This window comes from Hipposideros armiger, unplaced genomic scaffold (genome assembly GCF_001890085.2).
Source record: "Hipposideros armiger isolate ML-2016 unplaced genomic scaffold, ASM189008v1 scaffold_89, whole genome shotgun sequence".
NCBI lineage: Eukaryota > Metazoa > Chordata > Mammalia > Chiroptera > Hipposideridae > Hipposideros > Hipposideros armiger.
This window is the reverse complement of record NW_017731439.1, coordinates 491,077-511,607: the sequence shown is the minus strand read 5'-3', so window position 1 is coordinate 511,607 and position 20,531 is coordinate 491,077. Positions and strand designations below refer to the sequence as shown.

Sequence of the window (20,531 nt, the reverse complement as noted above, 5' to 3'; positions counted from 1 at the left end):
TTTTTTTTTTTTTTTTTTTTTTCTCCTATACTCTGGATATACAATCCTCTGGATAGCAGAGGAATTATCTGTAGAAGTTTAGATTGAGTTCCACCTCCGTTGCCAACAAGCGCCTGGGGCCTTTTCATGAAGACAGAGTTTTACATTTTCAGGATTTCTCCTTGAGCAAGTTTTGGTTATTTATATTCCTATAAAATCATACATTTAATCTAGGTTTAAATGAATTCTCTTATAGATTTTTATTTTAATCTCAGCATATCAATAGTTTTTAATCTCATTCTCATTTCTTAATGTTTTGTTGATTGTTTGATTTCAGTTCCCCTCTGGATTTTTTGTTTTAATTTACTTTTATTTGACCTTTATTGATTCCTTCTTCTGATTTATTTTGTTTGATTTGTTCTTTTCTAGCTTCTGTGGTGCATTCTTTTGTTCATTTTCATAATTCTTTTTAGATTGATAATACAGGTATTGAGCATTATGAATTTCTCTCTCAGTGCAAGACTTTTCCCCCTCCAGTGTGATTAATTTCTAAATGGTCTCTGGTTTGCTTTGACTACCTCTCTTGGACCCAAGTTATTTCAAAGATTATTTTTTTAATTTTCAAGTAGTTAGTTTGGGGTGGGGTGGGGTGGGGAGTTGTTTATCAGTGTGGAAGGAAAAGACTTAAATCTACGGAACAGCCTTCCCCTTGTTTGTTTTGCTTTTCTTGGTAATCTCCCATAACTGACTCTCCCCATCTCCAGCATCTTTTGCCTTCAGCTGAAGATGGTATTTTAGGTTGTTGCTTGAGTCATTTTGGCAAGTTACCCAGTTTTTCTGGCTCTCTCCCATGTATACAGGCGATATACATGTTATTAAACATTTGTTTATTTTGCTCATGTTAACTTGTCTTTTATTATAAGAACCCAGAAGAGTAGAGGGAAAATTATTTTTCCTCTCCTGCAGAGCAGTAGGCTGTTCCCATGTGGCCTAGGTGTGGCGTAGACATCACCATCTAGGTTTGTGTAAGTGCACTGTATGATGTTTGCACAAGGATGAAATCACCTAATGATGCATGATGCATTTCTCAGACTGTATCCCAGGTGTTAAGCAGCGACTGTATTGTGATAAGAAACATATTATAATCCCTAGGGTAACCACTAAGAAAATAACTAAAATCCAGTTTAAGAAGCAACAAGACTCTCCTGGGCGTTTATCCCAGGAATGAAAACATGTTCACATAAATATCTGTACCTGAATGTTCATAGCAGCTTTTTTTATAATAGCCTAAAACTGGAAACAAACCAGATGTCCTTCAGCAGATTAATTAAACAAACTGTGGTACACACATAACTATGGACTACTACCCAGAAATAAAAAGGAACAAACTGTTGATACAAGCAAGAACCTGGATGACTCTCCAGAGAATTACACTGAATGAGAAAAGCTAACTCCAAAAAGTTACATACTTTATGATTCCATTTATATATCATTTTTGAAATGACAACATTATAGACATGGAAAACGAATTGGTCATTGCTCCAAGTTAGGTACTAAGGGTAAAGGGACAGAAGTATGTGTGGTTATAAAAGGGTATCGGAATGGTTCACTATCTTGTCTGTGGTGGTAAATTCACCCACATGCACACATACAGAAACAAGTGCGGAAATCTGAGTAAAGTTGGTATATCAGTGTCTGTCTCCTGTTTGTGATGTTATAGCTACAAATATAACCAATAGGTAGTTTTGATTTTATGTGGTAAAATGTTACCATTGTGGGAAACTTTGCAAAGCATACAAAGAATCTCCCTATTATTTCTTACAACTGCCTGTGAATCTACAATTATCTCAGTTAAATATCAGTTAATTAAAAAAAGTTTTAAAATTCAAAGAGGAATTGTAATGGTACACTAGAAAAATTCTACTTAATACTAAAAAAGTCAGAAAAAGGACGAGACATAGGAAAAGAAATAGCAAAATGACATATATATCCAAGCATAGCAATAATAATATTGAATAAATTACTCCAATTGAAAGGCAGCCATTGGCTGACTGGATTAAAAAAAAACAAGGTCCAACTATTGGGTTGTCAGAAAAGTCATGACGCATTTTTGTAATGAAAAACATAGAAAAAATACATCATGACTTTTCCGACAACCCAATATATACATCTACAAGAGACACACTTTAGTTTCAGAGACACAAAATGATGGGGAAAAGTACATCTTGCAAAGAATATTCATAAAAGAGCTAGAGTGGCTATGCCAATATCAGATAAAATAGACTCTAAAAAAAATTACTAGAGACAAAGACATTTTATAATAAAATAATTGATTCATTAGGAAGATATAACAATTATAAACATATACCAGCCTAACAGCTGAGTCCCAAAATACATGAAGCAAAAACTGACAAAATTCAAAGGGAAAATAGATAATTCAACAATAATAGTTGAAAACTTCAATACCTCACTCTCAATAATAGGTAGAACAATTACACCAGAAATCACCAAAGATACATAAGAGTTAAACAGCACTAACAACCAACTTGATATAACTGGCACTTATTGAACACTCTACCTAATGATAGTAAAATATACATTCTTCTTAAGCACATATGAAACATCCTCCAAAGTAGACCATTTGCTAGGCCAGGGGTTGGTAAAAAGTTTCTTAAAGGGATATATAGTAAATATTTTAGGCTTGTTGCCTGTATGGTCTCTGTTACAACTATTCAACTCTGCCATTTTAACGCAAAAGCAGCCATAGAGAACACATTAACAAGTGGGTGTGACTGTGTTCCACTAAAAATTTTTTTTTTGAGATTTTTTTTGGGGGAAATGGGAAGGGGAACAGTGTTGGGGAATTGGAGAAGGGGAACATTGTGTTTTTCCAGGACCCATAAGCTCCAAGTCAAGTTGTCCTTCAATCTTAGTTGTGGAGGGCACAAACTCAGCTCTAAGTCCAGTCGCTGCTTTCAATCCAGTTGCAGGGGGGCATAGTCCACCATCCCATGCAGGAGTCGAACCGGCAACTTTGTTGAACACAGCCATCTGGCTGCCCATCGGCAGCTCGCGGCTGCTCATGGCTGCTCAGCTCAAGGTGCCGTGTTCAATCTTAATTGCAGGGGGGATGCAGCCCACTATCCCATGAGGGAGTCGAACCGGCAACCTTGTTAAGAGCACGCACCTTCACTCGCTCAGCGGCAGCTCAGCTTGGGCGCAGCTCACTGGCCCATGTGGAAATCAAACCAGTGACCCAGTTTCTCAGTGCTCGCGCTCTAACCAACTGAGCCACTTGGCTGGCCCTGTGTTCCACTAAATTTTATTTACAGAAACAGGTAGGCTGTACATAGTTTGCCAAACCTTGTCCTATGTCATAAAACAAGTCTCAATAAATTTAAAAGAATTGAAACCTAACATGATGGAATTAAATTAGAAATTGCCAAAAGGAAATTTGGGAAACCCACAAATATTTGGAAATTAAACATTACACTTCAAGGTAGCCCATAGATTAAGGAAGAAAACACAAGGAAAATTAGAAAACATTTTAAGCTGGATGAAAAGGAAAACACAACAAACCAAAATAACGGGGCGACTTCCCAGAGCAATCTGTAGATTCATTGCAATCCCTATCAAAATTCCAATGATCTTTTTGCAGAAATGGAAAAGCCAGTCCTGAAATTCTTATGGAATTGCAAAGGGCCCCAAATAGCCAAAACAATTTTGGGAAAGGAGACAAAAAAAATAAAAATAAAAATAAACCCTGAGGGCCGGCCGAGTGGCGTGTTGGTTAAGAGCTGACTTGGGACTCCAGAGGGCCCCGGTTCAGATCCCACATATGAGGGCCAGTGACACTGCCCTCTACAGCTAAGATGCTGAACAACAGCTCAACCTGGAGCTGGGTTGCTGTGATTCACAGGTGATGGTATAGGCTGCAGCCCCTGCTGCAGTGGGTTGCCATGGGCTACCATGTGTAGCCAGCAGCCAGCGTGAGCAGCCAGCAGCCACCGTGAGCGGGTGTGAGCGGCCATCCAGAAGCCGTCGACTGATCTGCCTCGCCCAGGAAGAGCACAATGATGGTGCCAACTTGGGCCAGTGAAACATCGTTCTCCATAACTAGATTGAAGAACAAAAGGACAGCAACTTGTCTGTTCCCCTTCCCCCAATTCCCCAATAAAAATCTTTTTAAAAGCAAACAAACAAACAAAAAACCTGAGTTGGAAGACTTCACTTTTCCCAATTTCAAAACTTACTACAAAGCTACAGTAATCAAAACTGTGGTACTGGCATAAAAATAGATATATACAACAGTGTAGTAGATTTGAGAGTCCAGAAATAAACCCAAAACATCTGTAACCAATTGATTTTCGACAAGAATGCAAAGACCATCAATGGAGAAAGAATAATCTAAAAACCAGTACTGGACAACTAGATATTCACATGCAAAAGAATCAAGTTAGACCTCTCCCTCATATCCTATACAAAAATTAACTGAAAATGGACCAGTGACCTAAATATGAGAGCTAAAACTCTTAGAAGAAAGCATAGAGGTAAATCTACATAACCTTGAGTTTGGCAATGGAGTCTTAGATATGACACCAAAAGTATGAGCCACAGAAGAAAGAAAGCAAAAAAAGATAAATTAGACTTCATTAAAATTAAAATTTTTTACGCATCAAAGGACATTATCAAGAAATTTAAAAAATAAACTACAAAATGGAAGAAAATGTTTGTAAATCATATGTTTAATAATGGTTTAGTATCCAGAATACATAAAGACCTCTTACAACTTAAAAAGACAGCCCAGTTTAAAAATGGGCAAAATACTTCAATAGCCATTTCTCCAAAAATATACAAATGAAATAAGCACATAGGAAATGCAAATCAAAACCACAGTGAAACACCGCTTCACTTCCATGAGGATGGGTATTTAAAAAATAAAAAGCACAAACAAGTATTAGTAAGGAATGAAGAAATTTGAATCCTCATACGTCACTGGTAGGAATGTAAAATGGTGTATAGCCACTGTGGAAAAAGTTTGGTGATTCCTCAAAAAGTTAAACATAGATTATCATATGACTCAGCAACCCACTCCTAGGAATATACCCAAAACAATTGAAAACAAGCAAATCCTTGTACACAATATTCATAGTAGCATTATTTACAATAGCCAAAAGGTGGAAAGAACCCAAATGTTCAACAAGGGATGAATGGATAAACAAATTGTGGGATATACATATTAGGAATATTATTCAGCCATAAAAAGAAATGAAGTACTGACACGTACTACAACATGCATGTGAGCCTCAGAAACATCATGCTAAGTGAAAGAAGCCAGGTACAAAAAGTCACATGTTGTATGATTCCATGTATATGAAATACTCAGAATAGGTAAATCCATAGAAACGAAGTAGTTTGGTGGTTGCCAGGTCTGGGGAGAAGGAAGGCATAGGGAGTAACTGCTTCATGGTACAGGGTTTTATTAAATTTAGAGTGATTAAATGCTTTGGACTTAGATAGAGGTGGTGGTTGCACAACATTGCGAAGGCACTAAATGCCACTGAACTCACTTTAAAATGCTAATTTTAACGTTATGTGAATTTCACCTGTTTTTTTATGCATGTGCAGGATGTATATTCTTAAGAAATTGTGATAAACCAAAATTTTGGAAGTTATATTCAGAGGTATCACTTTCATAATAATCATTTGCTACATGACTTTAGAAATTTGTTTAATAAATTATTTTTATTAAATCATCGCTCAAAAACTAGATCATTGATTATTACAAAAAATTAATGGGACATAGTTAAAGCAGAGGTTTGAGTGAAATTTATAGTTATAAATGTCTATGTTAGGAAAGAATAAAGAATTCAAATCAATCACCTAAACTTCCAATATTAGAAGCTAGAAAAAGAAAAGCAAACTAAACCCAAAGCAAGTGGAAGACAAGATATAATAACAATTATTAAATTACACGTCCTTTGTGGAGCCAAATCTCATGCCCTCTGTCCCTTTTGTATCTTGGTGAGAAATCCCTGATAAAATGCTCATCCTCCTGTCTCTCTCTTTTCTTCTTTTCTTTTTTTTTTTTTAAATAAACTAATTAGATGGTTTGAAATATAGGCTGAGACTAGAGATTTCGGAAACTATGAATTGCATACGTGGGAAGGTTTGCATGCAGATGAAGTCAGTAATGCCAAGTAAAATCCAACAGTGCACTCTATGTTCTATTCTCCTCTCACTCCCACAAGGAGCAATTACTAAATAACTTTTGTAGTTGTAATACCTAAAAGGCAAAGAATGCTTATTTACTAGGTTGATGAATAGTAGCTCTGTTTTTAAAGATTGTCTCATTTTAAAAGCTTATTAATACTCATGCTGAAAAGATACTATGATGAAAATATTATAAAGCTATGTATCACTAGACCAGGATTAACATTTTTGGAATAATACATCATCGACTTAGACTATTGGGCCAACATATCAGTCGTAGCTAAGGGATTTCATTTACCAAAAGAAAGGGGGGAAATTCCTAAAATGTGTTCTGTATTAACGTATCTTCTGCCAACCCCTATCCCCCTGGTAATGGGTTGTAACACCCTGCCAAGAAGGGACAACTCACAGGAAAGTGTCAGCAGCCAGCTCCCAAGAGCACTGAGGCAGATGTCGCTTCCTTTGATGACAATGCCACCTCTAATACTCTGTGTGTCTGTGTCTCTTTAGAATTCCCCAAAGAGTTCCTTGGTGGTGCCACCCAATGCAGGGGCCCCTTCAGGGCAATGTTCTCATACCACTGGCTCACTCCCAGCCAGCGTGTATTGATGGCAGCCTTTGGCCAGGATAGCTGTCCAATTCCTGTGTCTGGGAGTAGGTGGGCAGGCCATTTGACACAAAGCTTGGCAGTGTGTGCAGAGGAGCTCCCTGAGAAAGGAGCACTGGGTTTGGTGGAATCCTCTCCAGAGACTTGATCTTTGTCAGGGCTTCTCTTATGTTCTTTACTACTTTGATGTAATGTCATCCCTCTCCCCAGCCCCTGCTTAAAATGCACACACATGCGCCCATACACACACACTCACACACAAAAGTCTTAGATGAGATGAGAAAACTGAGGTATAGATAGGTCAGGTACTGACATCTAGCTAGTGACATCCTGGGAACAATACCCCGAGTTGCTAACTGCAAACCTGCTCCTTTTCCCGCCGCACCACTTTCTATCTCTTTGCCTATTTCTCTATTAGCCCTCTCAGCATGAATGTTTAATCTCTTATTTCCTAAACAGAGCTGTTTTTACCAAGTCCAGTTTGTCTGGTGAGGGATATTTTAAGGGATTGAAGGATATTTTAAGGGATTGAAGGCTATTTCTAAGGGGTTAAAAAAAGTTCCTAGACCCAATTCCAAAATGGGGTTGGGGAGTTTTGTCCCTACACCAACAATCCTCAGACACTAGCAGGGTGTCCAAGAATTCAGTGGAATTCTGGTGCTATTTACCCAGAGTTAGTATCAGATTCTGTAGGTTAATTGTTCAGTCCTACAAGACTGTCCACCCCCATACACCAGATGCCAGCCTCAAGCCCATTCATTCTCTTACCTGTTTCTGACTAACTGGCTGTGGATTAGAGGCTCCAATGACCCCCTCCAACTCAGAATGCCAATCACAAGTCCAGATTGTTACTTGTACCTCTGACCAACTGGCTATAACTCTGTTTCCCAAAAACCCCTCCTTGGTTTCAGTTAATTTACTAGAATGGCTCACAGAACTCAGAGAAACATTTTACTTACTAGATCACTGGCTTGTTATAAAAAGATATAACTCAGGAACAGCCAGATGGAAGAGACACATAGGGCAAGGCACGTGGGAAGGAGCTTCCATGCCTTCAGGCACATCACTCTCCCAGCACCTCCATGTGTTCACCAACCCAGAAACTCTCCAAAAAAGGACCAACTAGCTGCCCTCCTAGGTTTTTATGGAGGCTTCATTACACAGTCATGATTGACTAAGTCACTGGCCAGTGACAATTGAACTGAATCTCCAGCCCTCTCCCCTCGCGAGAGGTCAGGGGATAGGACTGAAAGTTCCAACCCTCTAATCACGTGGTTGGCTCCATTGGCAACCAGCCCCCCATCCTTAGGTGCTTTCTAAAACTCACCTCATTAACATAACAAAGATATTTTTCCCCCCTCTCAAAAATCAAGAAATTCCAAGTGTTTCAAGATCTGTAAGCCAGAAATTATGGACAAACAACATATATATGTATACACACACACACATAATTTGAATCTTAATTTTTCCCACATATTTTCATATTTCCCTTGGCATTAGAATTTATGGAAAATTCCAGAAATAAACATAAGTTTTAAATTTTATGCTGTTCTGAGTAGCATGATGAACTCTCTCACCGTCTAGCCCTGGACATGAGTCCTCCCTTCGTCCAGTATGTCCACGCTGTACGTACAGTGCAAGATATTTTGAGAGAGAGGGAGAGACCACATTCACATTTCTATTGCAGCATATTGTTATAATTGTTCTATTTTAGTTATTGTTGTTAATTTCTTACTATGCCTAATTTATAAATTAAACTTTATCAAAGGTATGTACATATAGGAAAAAAACATGTATATAGGGGTCTGTACTCTTCAATGATTTCAGGAATCTACTGGGGGTCTTGGAATGAGTCCTCTGAGGAAAAGGAGGGACTACTGTACATGTATAAAGATAATGCTATCTTGGTTTTTAGTCTTTATAACCTAATTTTTTTCTATTCTTTTTCTCCCCCACAGTTCATCCATGAGCTCAGATTTCCCACATTACAACTTCAGGATGCCTAATATTGGATTCCAGAATCTGCCTCTCAACATATATATTGTGGTTTTTGGCACTGCTATATTTGTCTTCATCCTTAGTTTACTCTTCTGTTGCTACTTGATTAGGTAATCAATTTTCATTCTATGTTACTTTAGTATATGTTAATAATAACTTAGTTCCTTTGGTAAAAAATTTTACAAGTATTGTAGGGGAGGAAGAAAATCTCTTCCCTTCTAAGTTCTTTTTCAGCTGGTTGAATAAAATTGACATGAGACAGATTATAAATACCAAAGATAAATAACCATATTTAATTATATATGTACACATGGGAACCCTACATACATGAGAAGTTCAGAGACAGAAAGTTAAAAATGAAGTATATATGGCATTTTGAGCTAAGGATGAGGTAAAGTGCCTTGGGGTTTCAGAAGGAAGGAAGGTCATTTGGAGGACGATAAGAAGAGCAGGTGTTCAGTTATTACATGTTTGCCCTGCCCTGTAGGTCATAAAAAGTTATTTATGGTAATAGCTTATTATGGGCAAAGCCCCCAATTTAGATTAGATTCTTTAAGGGAGAGGTAAAAGTTTCTCTTGGGCCCACAGGTCTCGATTGCCGTCAGCTCAGAATAATCCACATACCAAAGTAGCACATCTTGGGGAGGCCTATGAACCCCTTCATAATGTTAATTAACAAATTTGTAAAAATTAAAGTGGTTTAACACTGTAACCTTCTATGAGTTACTAATCAGTAAAAAACACCTTTACACAGCTTTGAGTAGTTCTATCTGCTGATGAGGTGTTTTACTCTAGGAGAAAATTGTTCTCATTTATTTTTCCAACATATTAGCATCTGGACCAGATAGCCTTATGTCATTGTCTGTCCCCAGGATTTAATCTGCTTTCACAAAGATTTCAAGATTGCTTTCCAGGAGGGTGTTGCATCACTGTTAGCCAAAGTCACTAGGGATCAGAAAGCAACGTCCCAAACAAGACCCAAGCTTTTATATAGGTTCTTGTGGTCTCTCAAGATTTTAAGCTCCCATTTGTTGTAACCGATCAGGTGTTCAGGTGATTATCCGCATACAACACTAAGTATTCCACAAGCTCTGCAGCACATGTACAGACAAGTGATGAAAGGTAACTCCTCACTTGAAGGAGTAATGGATTTGGCCAGTAAAGATTCACAGCTGACTGACTCATAATTGTTTAAGCAAGCGTTTTTTCTCCTTTTAAGTTTTTAAATAGGGCCTAATTTTCAAAGCCAGAACTCAGACTGTAAAAATTTTTATACTATATTGTTCAAAGAGCTTTATGGAATAAAATCATAGAAAATTGAATTTTATTGTACGGCTATATATCTAACAGTTTTTAGTGTTTGTACAGTGTATGATTATGGTTAAGATAAATACCATCATCAGATATCTTTCAGCAGTAATTCGTTGTTACCCCCAGTGTTTTGGGGCACTTATTGATGGTCAAATTCTAATGAATTTAGCGTGTAGTTTCTGATTTTCTGACAAGTGAATTTATATTGTTCATAGAAAGTGAGTCTTTTCTGAAGTTCTTCCAAAATGTAATTGCTCCTTGTATCTCATAGATATGCTGTCTGCTTACAATTTTTAGGTTTTGCTCAAAGAAATAAAATATAATTATATCATTCAGGAAACACTTTTTAAAAATCTGTTTATTTCCAGAAGTATCCTTTTTCTAACATTTTTTAAATAATAGTTTGATAAATGTTATGTAAATATTCAGCCTTTTTTTAATTAAGGAATTAGCCATAGCATAAACAGGACCTCATAGCATTAAAATATTTTCTTTCTTTTCAGCTTTACTAAATATTTTTGGGAATTTCCTCTACAAATACTGGCTTAACTCAGAAATTTTTTAATTTAATATTTGAAACCAAATTATTTTTAAAAGAAGACAAAGACAATATAAAAATATAACAGAATATTTAAAAAAGAATGGTTATCATATAAAATATTCTAAAATATATAGCTCATAGTACAATTTTTATTACTATGTCAAATAATTGACTTTAATTTTTTTGTTTTATGAAAAATACTAATATACCAATTGTGATTCTAGATAAGATTTTTGAGAAATAAGTTATTAAACATCATTTTTCCTCTTTTAAATTAAAATTTCTTTCAATAATCAAGCAAATATGTAAAGATATAAAGAAAAACTGATAGCAGTTGTTTTCCTACATTATCATTGTATTTTATTTTATCCTCTTTGTATCCTTTTTTATTATTCAGCTAACAAAGCAAATAAGTGGGGATCTGCTCCACTAAAATAAAATTATGTTATTTAATCAGAGAAGCCAGTCATGTTCAAACATTCCTAAACTATTCATAAGTCACTGGTACCATTTGAAAATTTAATTGTGATATAAGGAGTGTTCCCTTTCTGATGACCCTAGGTTGTTACTTTTAACCCTTCAAAAGTTAAGTTTGGATTTAACAAGACATTTATAGTTGATCAGAAGATTCATGGATTCAGCTCCTCTAAAATTACCCAGGCCCATTTTTAAACATAACTTAAGTCCTCTAGCACCTTCTCAGGGGGGCTCTTCTGTTCTCATGCAGACAGATCCCTCCAGTCACAGCCAGACTCATCAGAACCATGGGAGGAACACAGCTTAGGTCTAAGCAAGACACCCACTACCAACCACAGTCTTACACAATACTGTAGTATAGAACCTGTTGCCTATGATAGAGCTATGAATCGATCACTACTGGAGCACAAAAGAAAGACATCTTACTTGCTAGGAGTGATCCTATTTTATAATGAATCATAGAATATTCTAATTTAATAATGAATATTTGTTATTCATCTCTCTCCCCAGATAGATATTTGTTCTGTTTGCCGTATCCCAAACACCCAAAACAGAACAACAATGCCTGGCACAATGTTGGCACTCAATAAATGTTGGGTAAATGAAATTATGGTGTCCTTAGTAGGAAGTTATTAGATATGCATAAAACTGAAAAATCAAGAAGTAGCAACACAAGAAAGGTATTTAGGGATGTGGAAGTAAATATCAAAATAGTGAGCTATGGGTAGCTGGGTGAAAAAGGTGAAAGTATTAAGAAATACAAAATGGTAGTTACAAAAAGTCACAGGGATGTAAGGTACAGCATAGAGAATTTAGTCAATAATGTTACAACAACTGTGTATATAGGCCAGGGGTGTACTAGACTAATTGGGGGATCACTGCATAAATTATATAACTGTCTAAGCACTATGCTGTACATCTGAAACTAATATAAAATAATATTGAATGTCAACTGTAACTGAAAAAAGAAATAATTTTTTTCTAAATAGTGAGCTAAAGGGGAAAAAATGGTTATCTCTGGAGAAGAGGACAGAGGATTGCTGATTTTTGTTGTTGTTGTTACTAACCCTGTAGAACTATATGTGACTTTGAAATATGTGCATATATAATTTTGATAAAAACTAAAAATAGAGGGAAAATATTGAGTTACCTAATAGATATTATAAAGTCTTGAACTAAAATAATGATAGTAAAGCTAGAGAGTGTGTTATGGATAGTTGTGAGAAATATTTGGGAGGTAAAAATGAACAGAATTTGGTAACTGGACATTAAGGACAAAAAAAAAGATGAGCTTAGAATCTTTCCTGGACTTCTGGCTTAGGCAGCTGGGTGTATAGCAGTCCCTTCACAGAGAAAGAAAATGAATGGGTGAGTTGGAATAGAAAGATGATAGATTCTGTTTCAGACATGGGGGAACTCAGTTCCCTGTGTAATAGTCACGATGTTTAGTACACAGAGAGCGCTTATGAGAAGCCTGGTCTGAAAATAGAAGGTCGTGTAATATTGATGGAAGCTGAATCCAGGAGTGTCCCCTAGAGAGAATGTGTATAGTGAAATAAAATGGGTCCAGGACAGAATCCTAGAGAAACATTAATATTTAAGAGGAACCCATAAAAGAGACTAGGAAGGGATAGCAGGAGATAGGAGGAAATCTTAAGAGAGGTGCCCCACAAGTAGGGTTTCAGTGGATTAAATCAGTCGTGTCAGCTGCTCCCAGGGAGGCCCACTAAGAGAAGAACTGGAAAAGTTCCCATACAGTTGACTCTTGAATAACACAGGTTGAACCACGTGGGTCCACTTATATGCAGATTTGTTCAGTAAATACTATAAATGTATTTTCTCTTCCTTATGATTTTTTAAATAATATTTTACTTTCTCTAGCTTACTTTATTGTAAGAATACACTATAATACATATACCGTATTTCCCCATGTATAAGATGCACCCTTTTTTGAAAAATTTGGGGTCTAAAAACTGGGTGCGTCTTATACAGTTGTTGTATGAGCACAAAAACAAGTGCAAAAAAAGTGGGAAATGCAAATAAAAAAAACAACCACTGTATAAGACGCACCCAGTTTTTAGACCCCCATATTTTTCGAAAAAGGGTGCGTCTTATACATGGGGAAATACGGTAATGTACGAGCTATGTGTTAATTGACCATTTGTTATCAGTTTCTGGTCAACAATAGGCTATTAGTAAAGTTTTTGGGGAGTCAGAAGTTATACATGGATTTCCAGTTGCACAGGGGTCAACACCACTAACCCTGGCATTGTTCAAAGGTCAACTGTACATTTGACAATTAGGTTTGCATCCATAATCTTAGAAGAGTTTCAGTAGTGTGGGGTGATGAATGGTGGGCTATAATGGAGCAAAGCCTGAACATCAGGTGAAAAAGAATACAAGGAATATAACCTCCTCTTTGAAGAATCTTGGCTGAAAAAAGATTGGGTTGGGGCAATTTGCTGTAGAACCAAAGAAGTATTTTGGTGTTTGATTTTTTTTTATAAGATAGAGATTTATAATATAAATATTATATTTATAACTATAATATTAAGGAGAATGAGCTAGTTGTGGATGATTTTTGAGAAAGAATGAATCATGGTGAGATGAGACACACCTAAAAGCTATAACATTATTAGTCCTCTTAAGACAGAGATGAAGGTAACTGCGGAGAACAGTACATATGAGTATGTAGGTATGTGGGGCGGGGAGTGAGAGAGCTGCATATATGACAGTCTGTTTCTATGTAAAGTAGTTGAAGATGATGGAGAAGGAGGTGGTAGGATTGCAGAGAGTGGCAAAGGCGTGAAATGACACTGCGTTGAAGTTTAGAATACTGAGCATGAATATATACAGTTAGAGAATAATGTGGAGGGTCTACCTGAGAATGGAGACACAGAGTTGTAGAGGCCATAGCTACATAGTTTTACCATTTTCTCCAGCACTGTTCAGCATTGTTCATCATGCCCTCTTAGATACTCTTTTAGGAGTGAATATTTATTAAACACTATGTGTCAGACCCTATGTTGTGCACTGCAGTTAAACTAGGTAATTTTATTATCTTTATTTTGCAGAAGTTAAGTAATTTTTCTACAACCACACAGATAAAAGTTGGTTAGAGCTGGGAATCAAACCCAGTTGCATCTGATCCCAAAGCAGGTGTACTTAATCACCTAAATAATAATAATAAATTGTATTTATCAGGCTTCATTTTAAAATAACCATTTCAGAATTTCCTAATCATTCTCTAAAGACAGATTTGCATAATGAGGCTACTCTAAAACTTTTTTTTTTTTACTTTGAGCGTGGAATTTTTTAATGAAGACTGTACTTATTTTACTGTTGTTGTTTTTTAATAATGGATAACAAGCTACTTAAGAAAAAGGAAATTAAAAATATTATTCCCCATTCTTACCTTTTCACCAAATAAGTTACAATCTATATATTATTAGTATGTTTCCTGGAAGGAACAGCAAAAAAAATGACATTTGTGTTTAATGCATAGCAAATGCAAAATAAAATAGTGCAATCTAAAATATTAGGTAATTAGTGGGAATTAAGAGTATAAAGGAGTAACCACAACGGTGAAGTTAATTTAAGTGAGACTTCCTAGAAAGGGTGAATTTTGAGCCATGGATTGAAAAAAAAGATAAACACAAATTGACCCATGCAATGGCTGGAAGTAATGATACTTTGGGAAAATATTCAGATCCAATTTAAAAGAGTCAAATAAAATAAATGTACAAATCAAGCCTCATTTTAATGAACTCAAATGGAGTTCATTTTATTCCTTTACATGAAAAGTACTGTACACTTTTCTCAGTAAAACAACAGACCCCCCCCCAAAAAAAAAAAAAAAAAAAAACTAAGGATATAGATGATTTGCACTATATAAATGTGACCTAATTAAGAGATATTTATATTTTCAAATCACATATTAGACTGAAAACCAATGATGTAAGTTTTCCTTTCATGGAGCTAAAAAAAAAACCATATTGAGCACAAAAGAAAGTACATGGAAGAAAATAAAAAAGCTAGGCACAGGGGCCGCCTGAATGGCTCAGTTGCTAAAGAGCGCAAGTTCTGAGCAACAGGGTCGCTGGTTTGATTCCCACATGGGCCAGTGAGCTGCACCCAAGCTGAGCTGCCACAGAGCTACCAACAGGTGGCAGGATGGTTCAGCTGGTGAGAGCACTGCTCCTAACAACAAGGTTGCCGGTTCAACTCCCACAGGGGATGGTGGGCTGTGCCCACCCGCAACTAAGATTGAACACGACACCTTGAGCTGAGCGGCTGCGAGCTGCCTACGGGCAGCCAGATGGCAACTGGACTTGGAGCTGAGCTAGCTGTGCCCTCCACAATTAAGATTGAAGGACAACAACTTGGCTGTTTCCCTTCCCCAACTCCCCAATAAAATCTTAAAAAAAAAAAAAAAAGCTAGGCACAGAAATCAATGAAATTGAAACAAATGTATAATAAAATTATTGAAACTAACAAGCTGACTCTTTAGAAATATTAACAAAATTGATGAATCTCTAGAAAGACTGATCAGGAAAAAGGGGTGAGAAAACGTTACTAATATCAAAAATGAAAAAGGGACATTACTACAAACCCCACAAACATTAAAAGACCACAAAGGATCTGATGAACAACTTCATGCCACTAAATTTGAAATTTTAATTGAATTATACATTTTCCTAGAAAATAAATAGCTTATCAAAACTGACACAAGAAATGGCATTCATGAAAAATAGACAACTAACATCATACTCAACAGTGAAATGCTAAAAGTTCTCCCCATAAAATCAGGAACAAGACAAAGATGCCAGTTTTCACCACTGCTATTCAACATTGTACTAGAAACTCTAGGCGAGCAGTTAGGAAAGAAAAAGAAATAGAAGACATCCAATTGGAAATGAAGAAGTAAAACCATCTCTATATAGACAATCCCGTAGAATCCACACACAAAAAATCTAGAACTAATAAACAAATTAAGCAAACTTTCAGGGCACAAAATCAACACACAAAAATTAGTTGTGTTTCTATACACCAGCAAGGAACAACCTAAAAAGGAAATAAAGGAAACAATTCCATTTACAATAGCATCCAAGAGAATAAAATTCCTATGAATAAATTTAACCGAAAAGGTGAAAAGAATTGTACACTAAAAACTACAAAACATTGCTGAAAGAAATTAGACAAGACCTAAATAAATAGAAAAACATCCTATGTTCATGGATTGGAAGATTTAATTTTAAGATGACAGTACTGCTGAAAGGGATGTACAGATTTGATGCTATCCCTATCAAAATTCCAATAGCCTTTTATGCAGAAATGGAAAAACTGATGCTCAATTCATTTGGAACTGCAGGGAGCCCCAAATAACCAACACAATATTGAAAAAGAAAAACAAAACAGGAAGACTCACTTCCCAATTTCAAAATTTACTACAGTAATCAAAGCATTGTGGTGCTGACATAAGAATAGACATATAAACCAATGAAATAGAATTGAGAGTCCAGAAATAAACCCAAATATCTATGGCCAATTGATTGTCAACAAAGGTGCCAAGACTCTTCAATGGTGAAAGAATAGTCTTTTCAACAAATGGCAGGACAACTGAATAATACATGCAAAAGAATGAAATTTAATCCCTGCCTCACATCCTATATAAAAATTAACTCAAAAATAGATCAGTGATCTAAATATAAGAGCTAAAACTATAAAATTCTTGGAAGAAAATGGGTAAATTTCCATGACCTTGGATTGGCAATGGATTCTTAGATTTAATACCAGAAGCCCAAGCAACAAAAGAAAATATCTATTGGACTTATAAAAATTAACATTTGTATATCAAAGAACATTATCAAGATAGTAAAAAGATAACCTACAGAATAGGAGAGAAATATTTGCAAATCATATATCTGATAAGGGTTTAATATCCAGAATATATTTTTTAAATTCTTACAACTCAAGAACAAAAAGACAGCTGAATTAAAAATAGGTGAAGGACTTAAGTAGCCATTTCTCTGAAGAAAATATACAAATAGCCAATAAGCACATGAAAATATGTTCCCAAAAAGACGTTCAATATTATTGGTCATTAAGGAAATGCAAATTAAAACCACAATGAGATACCACTTCACACCTACTAAGAGGCTGTAATAAAAAATATGGAAAATTGCAAGTGTTGGTGAGGATGTGGGGAAATAGGAACCCACATATGTTGCTGGTGGGAATGCAAAATGGTGCAGCTGCTGTAGAAAAGAGTTCAGCGGTTCCTCAAAAAGCTAAACATAGAATTACCATATGAGCGACCCAGAAATTTCACTCCTGGGTGTATACCTAAGGCAAATAAAGAGATATGTCTATACAGAAACTTATACAGGAATGTTCTTAGCAGCATTATTTCATAATAGCCAAAAAGCGAATACAGCCCAAATGACCATCAACAGATGAATGGATAAACAAAAGTATGGCATACATTCAACCATTAAAAAGGGAGTGAAGTACTGATACATGCTACAATTAGGGTGAGCCTCGAAAATATTACGCTAAATGAAAAGCCAGACACAAAGGGTCACATATTGTATGATTTCTTTTATCTAATATATCCATAATAGGCAAATCCATAGAGAGAGAAAGTAGATTAGAGGTTACCATGGGTTGATGAGAGGGGGGAAAAGGGAAGTGACTACTTAGTGAGACCAGGTGTTTTTTGAGGGGTAATGAAAAAGTTTTGAAACTAGAGAGAGCTGGTGGTTGCACAACATTGTAACTACACTAAATACCACTGAATTTATACACTTTAAGATGGTTAATTGTAAGTTATATGAATACAAATAAAGGAATATTAAATTTTTTAATTAAAGGAATAATAAAACTGACTCAAGAAGAAATAGAAAATATTAATAATTAAGAAATTGAATGTGTTATTAAAGCAGTCCCACAAAGAGACTGCAAGCCAGGTAACTTTACCAGTGAGTTCCTTCAAACATTTAAGAAAAACATGCCACTCTTAAATACTCTTCCAGAAAATAGAAGAAATACTTCTTGATTCATATAGTGAGGCCAGCATAATTTTTATTCCAAAGCATCACAAGGACATTACAAGAAAGGAAATTATAAACTAATCTCTCTCATGAACAAAATATAGTAAATCAAATTCAAGGATGTGCAAAAAAAGTAGTACATTATGACCAAGTGAGGTTTATTCCAGAAATGAAGGTACTGTTAATACACATATACTACATTAACAGTAAAAAGAAAAAAGTGATGGGAAAAAAGCATTTGATAAAAACCAATGCCTATTTGTGATTTTTTTAAAAATCAAACTAGGATACAAGGGAAATTTGTTTGAATCAAGGTTATATACAAAAAACTCTAGAGAAAACAGCATACTTAATAGTGACTTATTGATCAGGACATTCACTACCACCACTTTTATTTAACATCCAGTGCAGGGAAAAAAAAGGAATGAAATAAAGAATAAAAAAGTAAAATATATTAAGATTATAAAGGCAGAGTTTAAACTCATTTGTAGACAGAATGACTGTGTATACTTAAAAATCCCAAAGATTCTACAAATAAAGCATTTAAAATTAATAAATGAACTTAGCAAGTCACTAGATACAGGATTAACATACAAAAATTGTTTCTATATAGCAGCTATAAAGAATTAGAAAATGAAAAAAATTTAAATACCATTTATAGTAGATCAAAAATTACCAAATACCTAGGACTAAATCTAATGAAAGATGCATGAGTATTCTACCTAGAAATGTGTAGAGAGAAATTAAAGATCTAATGGAGGAATATACTATGTTCATAGGCTGGAAACGCAATCTTGCGAAAATGTCAACTCTTCCCCAGTTAACCTATAAATTCCATACAATTTCAGTCAAAATCCCAACAGATTTTTTTTTTTGGAAATCGACAGGCTCATGAAATCTATATGGAAATACAGAGGACCAAGAATAGCCAAGACAATAGTTAAGAACAAAGCTTGAGGACTTATACTACCAGCCCCCAAAACTTTTACAGAGCTCCAGTACTGAAAACAGAGTGTGATTCACCTAGCACCCAGATCTTGGTTTCTAAATACTATTCTCCAATAAAAGGAACCAAGGTTCTTTGGAAGAAGTGGTTAATTCCACCACTGTGGCATGGAAAATACAAGATGAGCCTAGAACATCTTTCAGTGCCAGTAAGCAAGGAAATGCATGGAGAAGGATGAGGCATGTTGAAAGGACACAGGACTCAACCTGATAGAGCTGCTGAAGACCAAACCTATATCAGTTTGAGCAATAAAATAAATGATAATATTGAATTCTAACCCATAGGCTAAAATATCCATGAATCCATACTGATATAAATGAGGGAGAAGGGACATCTTTTCCTTACAGAAGAATTCCATTTAATAAATGTACAAGGAATTAGGAAACTACAAAACCACCACCAGGCAAACACTACAGTAATTGTTGCAAGCAAGATGGGTGCTAAAATCAGTGGGCAAATGCTTGAGAATAAATAGGATGTTTGCATAGTTTCAACATCTCTCCCCCAAGATGTTGATCAGTTACATAGGGCAAAATAGTAACTACAGTGGAGAGACTCAGTAGACACTGCCATAACCTAGTGATCGTGGTTAATACGTCAAAATCTTAGGAGACAAGGAAAACTAAGGGACTGTCGCAGTTTGGAGAAGGCTAAGGAAATGTAACTGGATGCAAGGTGGAATCTTGGATTGGATCATAGAACAGGAAAAGGACATTAGGAAGAGGGAAAAAAATGGGAAATTCAAATAAAGCCTGTTTTGTTATATCAACATTGATATCAATATATCTGTTAATGTACTTGTTTAGATCATTGTACTATTGTATAAGATACAAACATTGGAAAACCTGGGAGAAAAGTATATGTGAACTCCGGTTTTTTTGCAAATTTTTTGTAAGTCTAAAATTATTTCAAAATACAAGTTTTAAAAAAAAACAAAAAACTAGCATGGTGTTGACACAAGGTGCATCAGTTTCCCAATGCTGCTATAACCAAGTACCACAAACTGGGTGGCTTAAAACAACAGAAATTTAATCTCACAATTCTGGAGGCTAGAAGTTCAAAATCAAGGTGTCAGCAGGACCATGCTCCTTCTGAAGGCTCTGGAAGATCTTTCCTTGCCTCTTCCTAGTCTCTGGTTGTTTCCAGCAATCCTTGGTGTTCTTTGGCTGGTAGCTGCATCACTTCAGTCTCTGTGTCTGTCTTCACCTGGCCGTCTTCCCTGTGTCTCTGTATTTCCTCTCTTCTTCTAAGGACATCAGTCATATTGGATTTAGGGTCCACCCTAAATTTTAACTAATTTTAACTAATATGCAAGACTATTTCCAAATAAGTTTTCATTCTGAGGTT

The 20,531-nt window shown here is 35.8% G+C and overlaps 1 protein-coding gene across 2 annotated transcripts in view; it reads left to right on the top strand.

Annotated features, from left to right (window-relative positions):
• Positions 1 to 20,531, top strand: part of RNF24 (ring finger protein 24) — a 69,239-nt gene that overhangs the window by 28,886 nt on the left and 19,822 nt on the right. For both annotated transcript variants that reach the window (XM_019644626.1, XM_019644627.1), the window contains one exon: positions 8,758 to 8,907. In XM_019644626.1, the coding sequence (XP_019500171.1) occupies positions 8,765 to 8,907 (143 nt within the window). In that variant the 5' untranslated portion in view covers positions 8,758 to 8,764. The remainder of the gene's footprint in view (positions 1 to 8,757; positions 8,908 to 20,531) is intronic.